At 42.5% G+C, this 8,911-nt stretch overlaps 3 protein-coding genes across 5 annotated transcripts in view; 1 reads left to right on the top strand and 2 right to left on the bottom strand.

Annotated features, from left to right (window-relative positions):
- Nucleotides 1-44: 44 nt before the first annotated feature.
- Nucleotides 45-3,744, top strand: LOC135343905 (GDP-fucose protein O-fucosyltransferase 2-like). Of its 2 annotated transcripts, XR_010397260.1 has the most exons (8): nt 45-499; nt 983-1,212; nt 1,835-1,901; nt 2,220-2,394; nt 2,624-2,725; nt 2,956-3,090; nt 3,140-3,340; nt 3,456-3,597. XR_010397260.1 is itself a non-coding variant. In XM_064540935.1 (7 exons), the coding sequence occupies exons 1-7, from the start codon at nt 122-124 to the stop codon at nt 3,641-3,643; spliced, it is 1,275 nt and encodes a 424-aa protein (XP_064397005.1). In that variant the 5' UTR covers nt 46-121; the 3' UTR covers nt 3,644-3,744. The 2 variants fall into 2 exon arrangements, 1 of the variants encoding a protein (XP_064397005.1); XM_064540935.1 differs by lacking the exon at nt 3,140-3,340 and having other exon boundaries at nt 46-499; nt 3,456-3,744.
- On the bottom strand, nt 3,455-6,109 carry LOC135343907 (protein AMN1 homolog). Its single transcript, XM_064540936.1, has 5 exons — nt 5,874-6,109; nt 5,396-5,543; nt 4,685-4,902; nt 4,247-4,303; nt 3,455-4,021 (listed from the first exon to the last, which is right to left on the bottom strand). Exons 1-5 carry the CDS (start codon nt 6,030-6,032, stop codon nt 3,845-3,847), a joined length of 759 nt encoding a protein of 252 aa, XP_064397006.1. The 5' UTR covers nt 6,033-6,109; the 3' UTR covers nt 3,455-3,844.
- Nucleotides 6,110-6,287: 178 nt separating this feature from the next.
- The window catches only part of LOC135343672 (protein F37C4.5-like), a 59,537-nt gene continuing 56,913 nt past the window's right edge, over nt 6,288-8,911 (bottom strand). For both annotated transcript variants that reach the window (XM_064540649.1, XM_064540648.1), the window contains 2 exons: nt 8,230-8,472; nt 6,288-6,661 (listed from right to left, as the gene is read on the bottom strand). In XM_064540649.1, coding sequence (XP_064396719.1) covers nt 6,473-6,661; nt 8,230-8,472 — 432 coding nt within the window. In that variant the 3' untranslated portion in view covers nt 6,288-6,472. The remainder of the gene's footprint in view (nt 6,662-8,229; nt 8,473-8,911) is intronic.

Genomic DNA, 8,911 nt, shown 5'->3' with positions numbered 1-8,911 from the left:
AAAATGACACAAAGTTGTAGTCTTTGCACCAGTGTTAAAATAGAAAACATTCGGGACTGGCTATGTAATTTTAGATAATGGTAAAGAGTGATATACAATTAATTTTATAAAGTATGAATAAATGGCAAAGCTGAAGAGTTTGAGTCCATGTGTTCTGCTCTGGTTACCTCTCCTTTTGTGCCTGTGGTCATTGGCTGGGTGTGTGAGCGACCCCGGGGATCCAAGATACCTCCTCTACTCTGTGAATCCTGGTGAGGGGTTCAATCTGAGGAGAGATGTTCACATGAGGGCAGCGACTCTGCTCAAGGAGCTCCAAGGGTCTGGGATAGACTGGGTCCTCGTTCTTCCTCCGTGGCCACACCTCCTTCACTGGCGGTCAAAAGCCGGGCAAAGCGGAGTCAAGTGGGATAAGTTTTTCGATGTGTCCAGTTTGAGTGAGTACGTGCCCTCTATTGAGTACGAGGAGTATCTGCAGAGAGAGGGGCACTCTATCAATAAGGTGAGGAGGAACGTGTGGGTGTGTGTGCACTCTTTGCATTAGGAGATTAATGTTTAGTCTCTAAGATTAAGAGATGGTCACCTCTCTAGCATTGCAAAGATCCTAGCTAAGAGTATTGATGTTGTTCTCTTTTCCCAGGGATCTGCCCACATTAGTCTGTGGTAGTTGGCACCAACCAGACATTCTTAAAAGTCATGATTTCATGTGTTTATGAATAGGAAATATAGGAAATAGCCCCACCTTGATTGCAAGTTTTCCTAACTACCGTATTACTAGCGGATGAAAAACCTTTGCGAATGAGCCAAATCAGCAGAAAAATTGACCCTTTGCGATCTAACTATTGCGTTCTGGCAAGGATCGTGTGTATTTACTAGTACTAATTCAGGTTTTGCGATTTTTTTATTGTTGCGAATTGATAAACCCTCGCAAAGTTCACTATGTTTGATGCTCGAAAAACATTCTAGTAATACGGTATTCATGTAGGTTATCCATTTGCAAGGTTTTGCCGAGGGTTGGGGTGAGGGTGGCTTCAGGGAGATGAGTGAGGAGCGTCCCTGCATTGATACCCCCCACTACCGACAGACCACCAAGGGAGACTGGAAAGGGAATGTGTTCGGTACACAGGTTACTATGACAACCTTTAGCTGTGTCAGTGTGCTGGGGTTCACTAGGACACTGCTGCCACTACTGCAACACCAGGTAGCAACTGTGAGGTAGGTGTTTAATAATGATTCTGGTTCAGTTGACTATGAAACAAACATACACACGTGTAAGTGATAATGAATGGTTGAGTGAAAAAAAAGCACCCTACAAAACAAACACTCTCAATAAACCATCAGTTTAAATCTATCTACTTGCAAATGCTTGACTTGTAATACGGAGCTACATGTAATATTTCGCGGATATCATTAGTTTTCAAGGATAAGACATCCCAAGGCTACAGTAGAGAGGCCTTTAGGAAGTAAACACTGATTCCAGAATTTTAGCTCCTCGAAAATAAAGCGTATGCAGTAATGTTACATGTACTAGGTGTTATGTTAGACTTGTTTCTTGTTTGCTTATAATGCATTATTTTATCGCACCATATAGCGGGAAATTTTCGCATTTTTCGAGGGCAGCGCAGCTAACGCAAGCATTAAAACTCTCACGCACCGGTATTTCACATGCAAATCTATTGGTGTGTGTGGTTTCCTGGCATTAAAACGCAAATATTAGGAAAATTTCTGCTGAGGGTTCTGGAGCCAAAGAGCGAAAATATTACCCCGCGAAAATTTATCTCTCTACAGTACTCCTCATCGCAATAATTATTATGCAATACACGCTGTATTCGTACAGGTCAGTGATGTTGGAGAGAATGGAGACAGTGATGCACTCTGAGTTTGGAGGATCAGAATACTGGGCTGTGAGTAGACACTCTTTCGGTAATAATCTTCACTCACATGTAGTTAGGCCCCTATACCATATAGAGGGAAATTTTTGTGTGGTGCAAATTTTGCGTTTTCGAGGGCAGAGAAGTAACATGAAAATTAAAACTCCCATGCAACTGGTATTTTACATGCAAAGCTATTGGTGGTTTCCTGGCATTGAACCGCGTATATTAGAACCCCCAAAATTTCTGCTGAGGCCTCTGAAGCCAAATAGCGAAAATTTCCCGCTATTCGGTACATGTACGATTAAAATAGTATTAGGACGTTTCACTTTTTAGATCTAACTCCTACAGGCTCGCTCCAGTATGGTGTACGCCCAGCGCCTAAGAGAGAAGGGTAACCAGTTCATGAGAACGCAACTGAACTATGACCCCGGCCTAGGGAATGGACGTGTGTCCCCTAAGGATGGTGGTGGAGGGTACTTGTCTGTGCATCTCAGGAGAGGAGACTATATCTATGCACGACCAGGTGAGGACCCTTCTCAGTATCGGAAGCACTGCACTAGCTTGATTCTTTTATTTTCCCTAAGTTAAGTTTGAGTCGACTATTGTGAGATAGTAAGCTTTCAATACTTTAATTGGCCAATAGAACTTGGTAATAGATTTCCTCCGTTTTTTAACACATAAGTTTAATACTTAGATCGCTCTTACCTATAAGCTTTAATGAGACTGACAAACCTCGCTACTGACTCACTCAGACAAAGTGCCTTCACTGGAGGATGCAGCCAGACAGATCAACAAACTCAAGAATGAGCAAAATCTGGAACGCGTCTTTCTCTCCTCTGATGCTACTCCAGAAGGTGAGAGACTCGACGCATGACATAATAGCTATAACTTGCAGTTTAGAACTAATTAGTGTACCAATTGCTTACTTACTGAGGCCAGTCACTTAATTTTACTGCAAAATATAATTATCACTCATTAAGAGTACTAGTTTATGCGTGGTAGTGTTCACACATGTAGCTCGATCAGTGTATTTAGCACTCAAAACTGGCAACAGTGTTGAGATCAATCTGGTATACACACACAGAAAAAGAGCTGCTGGGAGGTCTCGTGAGAAACCTGGTGTGGTATCAGCCATCCCACAGTGAGCTGCGGAAGTTTGGAGATGGGGGAGTGGCCATTATTGACCAGTGGATTGCTGCACGTGCCACATATTTTGTTGGTGAGTGCATGGTCATGTGCTTACTGAACTCAGTATTATCTACACACAGTGACACTAAAATGTACCGGCCCTTGACTGCCGGATTTCTTGGGTTAGCAATCCTACAAGAAAATTAAGTCCACGAAAATTGTTTTTTAATTTTGTCATGCAAAGATTTATAAGCGTGGCATTCCGTGAAAAATTGTGCAACGAAATGCTTTTAGAGGCCAATCCACGAAATATAAGTGCCTTAAAAATTTCGCGCTATACAGTGAGTTAATTAATAAATAATTTTATTGATCACACAGTAGAATCGATACATTTAAATCTGAATAGAAGTACAGTGTGCGTCACTCATTCTGTCATGTTCTCCCCCACACATACAGGTACGTCTGAATCAACCTTCTCATTTCGTATTCGGGAGGATCGTCAGTTGATGGGCTTCTCCACTGAGAGCACATTTAACCAGTTCTGTGGAAGTCATGATCCCCACTGTGATAGACCCACTGTGTGGGCCATACATCCGTCAGTGTTGTCTCATGGAACATTGACTCATAGGGACGATGAGTTGTAATAATTATGATCATTTTGTATACGTGTAGCTTTGTGTCTGTATTGAATTTATAGGGAGTTGAGCCTATAATTTGCATCTTCACATCAATTTCATAAACTCACTCCTAATAATTATCATACTGAAGGAATAATTATAATGACACAGTGCATAAATGAGAACTATCAGTACAATGTCTCTATATATAGATGATGAATTGCTTTGCTAGAGATACACAGTCCATGTTAGCTGCTTGAGTCCCAGTGTACTGAGAGTGTCTCTAGACTTGTGAGTGAGCTGTGGACACGAGTGTGTTACCAGGATAGTGAGTCTGGGACAGTGCTGCACCAGACACTGCACACCGTCATCAGTCACGTTGAGACAATGGCTTATGTTTAGCTCCTGTGCATGCATGTGGGAACAACAATTGTAACAACTGCTACCCTCTCATATTAGAGGAGAGAAAAAAGAATTAAGTAACATAAGTACATGTATAGTACTAACTGCTAGAGTCCTGGGCAAGCCAGCACTGTTGGCATGCATAGATAAGATGCTGAGACTCAATTCAATGGATTTATATAATTACAACAACTGTGAACTAGTCTACATTAAAATGTGCAGGTTTACCTTAAGCACTTTTCCACAGACCCCCGAACTGATGGCTCTTAGACCATCACTCGTAATCTGAATGGAGCACAAAGCACATCATTCAGTATCGTGGCAAGTACGGTCAATAATTAAATTACAGCCCAAGCCCCAGTACATGTAGGTACGTCACAGCTACCAGGAGAATAAATAGGCAGACACTGTTTTGGAGGTGTGTATGGGATTTAGAAGCCCAAAGGCACTGATTTAGTATCCTGAGCATAGCAAAGGTACTACAAAGTGGCTGGGGGCTTCTAAATCACATGGACACCGACAAAACAGTGTCTAACTCATTTAGATACTAGTGCGCATGCATGCGCAAACCCCCTGCCCTCAAGCTAGGCTTGACTACAATACCATTACTTGATTACTGGATATACTAGGTATAATCATGGTCAAGCCACTGTACAAATGTGACACCTTAGTCTTGGTGAGGTCCAGCACTTTCAGGTATTTGGACTTGTGGGCAATCGCTACTAAACTTTGGTCAGTGATCATGTGACATCCAGACAGACAGAGTGAAACGAGGAATGAGTTAGTTTGTGTGAGGGTGAAAACTGCAGAGTCATCAAATAGTGTGCAACATCGGGTGTTGAGAACTGTTAGTCTATTGCAGCGAGTGAAGAGGCTGGAAAAAGCTGTGTGTGTGTGTGGGGGGGGGGGTTGTCTGTGTAAGTGAGCACCCAAAGGAGGTTAAACATGCGTCATAAACGTGGCGCACCGAGGCTTATAGAAACCTGTGTTGGCCTTGATTTCGACTTCAATCTCTGAGCCTGCATTTTTGGGTTCTGAAGAGGCATCTCCTGCTTAGTCTCGTAGATAAACCATCATTAGAAATCAACTGGCGCTACATGTACACTAAGACAGCTAGCAGCCAAAGAAACAAAGGGAACGCGTGGCCAACCTCTGGTGAGCACCACTCAATTTACCAGCAAGACTATGAATTTACCAGAATGAGTGATCACAAAACTACTTGTTGCAACGATTTACTCAAGCAATACCTACGTGTACAATGTAGCCGTAAGAGTCACTATCAGAGTACCTAGCCGACAAACAACAAAAAGTGAAAGGTTTTCTTTATACTTAAATCCTCAGAGAGCTCTGTAATGATTGTTAGATGATTGCACTCACCTCTTGATGTTAGATTGTGCCGACAGCCGTGTGGGGAGCTAAGGGATAGCTTCCTCAGTCTTGTACATACTAACGATATGAAATGGAGCATCTTCTCACTAACAACACATTCACTCAAGTCCACATCAATTATGTCTTCATGGAGAAGCTGTGTGTGTGTGTGTGGACATTCAATGCGTCATGCTATACTGCACTGTAGACTCGCTGGCCACTCCTATCATCACTTCTTGAGGATTGAATCCTCAAGAAGTGATGATAGGAGTGGCCAGTGAGTCTAGCACAGTGTATAGTCTTGCATCTACAATAATTACATCAGAGAAACATCATACTGGGATGAGACCTGGTAACATACTGTTTTGTCAAGCCTACAATCATAATAATGTGTATAAATCAGCTTGTGCTTCACCAGGAGGGGTGAACGTCTGTACGTATATACTTGGCTCGTCAACTTTACTACAGGACAAATAATTATTCTTACAGAAGCCATGTTTCTTTCTGAGAAGATGCCTCTCTTTGTGACAGACATCATCAGTTTGGTCTTGACACTCCGAGGAAGTGCATACAGCTGGTGCTCGTGGAGGGGGAAATCCCTCATCACAGTGTGAAGAGCATTATCAAACAGACTACTCACTGACATCCCCCTCTTAATACTCACCTCAGTAGAGATCGAAGAAAGACAAGTTTTTTTATATCTCGGACGACCACACCCCCAAAGTTTTTTAATACTACTAGGTAATGATCGACTATCTTTGGAAAAATTGCTCTGGTGTGTGCAATCATTACACTTCAATTTGCACAAACAGTCTGCAGCAACTATATACCACTAGGCACCGGCACCCAAATCTTAATGTGACCTAATTATTAATAGAGCCTCGCTTCTCTCTTGGAACAATAATAATTAATTATACAGTATATAATACATGTAACTAGATCTATCAACACGTATATACTGACTTCCATAGTAAAAAAACAGGTAAAAATGATGTGGTTCAAGATAAAAAAGTAAAATACGATCTACCAGATTATAAGCCAACAAACTAAAGTATGTTACTTCGACTCCATCTTGCGTTGGGTGCTCTACAGTATACCCCAGATTCCATCTTGTGCCGGGTGCTCTACAGTGTAGATCAGCTTGAGCTCACACTCTGAGCCGGCCCCCAGGGCTGCATGCCATTCCATATTGTGAGACTTGTTGAGTTGAACGTGACCAAACGGGAGAGTAAACTTGTCACCCACCTTCCTCACAGCAGGGTCAACCACACTCACCTGAAGAGAGAACAAGAGTGTCTATTATGTATCAAAATATAACTAGGGTGACGCAAGCGCCATGGGGCAAGCGACGCATCCAACTCTGCTGAAAGATATTGTGCAAATGACACTATATCTTGTGGCAGGTTGATGACATGGCCTGCGTATTCATATTGTCCAAGTGGTAATTGATAGATGGACATTATTGGCATGACTGCAGATATAAACAGCATCTTGGATTGAACAGTATAGATTGTTCGAATAGAGGCATGTCGGGATTCACTCTGTATACCTATGCCTGCATGTATTGCTTCAAGCATGCCTGTGTGGCCTCTGGAGTCTCTGTAAGTGTAATGAACATTTAATAATGTTTGGCCACTTTCTGCTGGCTTGTGCACTTTCTACACAACATTTATTTATGTTAGGCAAACACCTGCAGAACCCTTTGAGTCAGTTACCTTCACTTCCTGCTGCTCCTGTGTGCCCTGTATCTTTCTCTGGGTCTAGCAAGCCTCCTTTCTTTCTTTTTAGCTGTTTCTGAGGATCCTCCTTTATATCGCTAGTTTTGTATCTTTCGAGCTAAAGTTTATATTGACTCACGTAGAAATTGGTAAAGGATCACGAGTCACAAAAGCAAATATCGTATGCCGGTCCATGACAGCCTTGCCGGTCCACGACATACATACACCACCCAGACCACGTGCATGACTAACTAAGGGACTCGCTTCGCTCGCCCCAATTATATACACTCAAAGTTGTTGTTCATGTATAATACAGTGCGTGGAAACACAGTTGTAGGAAGAGCAGTGAACAACCAATAATTTGGATTTTTTATGCCTCGGTGCGCATGCGCAAGCGAGGTATACGGTAGTGTGTTTGTGTGTGTGTGTATCTGTCTGTCATGTGTAGACTGCTATAGAGCTGCTTGAGGATCAATGAAGTGCAAGTAAGAGTTTCTATAGGCTTCTAGCCATGTTTTCTTGGATTTTAATTCGTGGATTTGCAAAATAATGCTTTGTCCTCGAGTTATGCCTAGTTTTGCTTGTCATTGCAGCCTTTTCAAAAGAGTGCGTAGAAAACTTGTCCATGGAGTGTTGCTACTCTACTTAGTAGCTAGCTCTGCACTAGAACGCTATAGCTATTGGTAGTTGCAAGAGTGAGAAGAGAGCTGCAAGGCTCTTCTGATGCAGCTATTAATTTTACACTTGGACTTTTGGCATCGATCGTTTTAACAACAATCATGGTCGATCAGTACCCACTCTTTGAGTTTTTCTGTGATTCTGGATTCTGCCTGCACGCAGCAAAATTTATGCAAAAATGTTCATCACGATAATTATAATATCTATTGCTGTAATAGTAGTAGCTTTAGCTTTCAGTTTGACACCTCCACCGAGGCATCAGCACCTGCGGTGCTTTCATTTCTACTATAGTCACTAGAGAAGACGTTGGTCGTACCTCTTTACAACATGCACTGTGGTCACTCGTAGCAAATAGCCTGCATGTTAGTCTGACAGTTGCTAGCTAGTTGCAGTATGACATTGAATGAAAGTACTAGCAAACACCAGCTGACTAGACAGTTGCTGTACCTTGATTCTGTCATCAGTGCTGAGAGGCACTTGTTCTGAGACCTTGATGTTAACATAATCACTTCTGGTGTTCTTGACCAGGGAAGTGTGAGTGTAGGTGATGGTGTTTGTCTTTGCCCCTCCCAGCTTAGCAGTGCGAGTGTTGTGTACTGTGGCCACTGGTCTCACAGTGATGCGGATCGACTGGTCTGCTCCCAGGGAGCTCACGAACTCCTCCCCTGGAGACACATCACTCATCGTTGACTGTGGAGGAGAGAAACAAAATGTGTTTAGATGTGCCCACACTAGCTCAAAACTATGGTATGTAAATAATTTAGTATTTAATTTAGTATTTAGTTCAGGGAGGGTATATAGAGTAAGTAACCTATCTTCGCCAGACACCTATAATCGGCGGCTATTGCACGAAGCACAAGACAATTTTGCACAAAACTAACTACATGGATCTACAGATGGGTAAGAAAGTAACAGCTCCCCAAAATTTGGAAAGAATAACTTGCTTGCGGACGGAATGGTGGTCATGAGAAATGAGCTGCCGAATGCATCGATAATCGTCAGTGAGACATTTATCTCCGTCTTTGCACGCTTACCAAGCACTGAAACTACCAACACTAAACAATACTTCTTGGCACAACTCTAACTAGTGAGCACTACTTGCAGGGCAAAGCAGCGTTAGCTGCAGATC

Source organism: Halichondria panicea, chromosome 11 (genome assembly GCF_963675165.1).
Source record: "Halichondria panicea chromosome 11, odHalPani1.1, whole genome shotgun sequence".
Taxonomy (NCBI): domain Eukaryota; kingdom Metazoa; phylum Porifera; class Demospongiae; order Suberitida; family Halichondriidae; genus Halichondria; species Halichondria panicea.
Note: the sequence above shows the minus strand (reverse complement) of the source record. Positions and strands in the feature narration are given on the sequence as shown.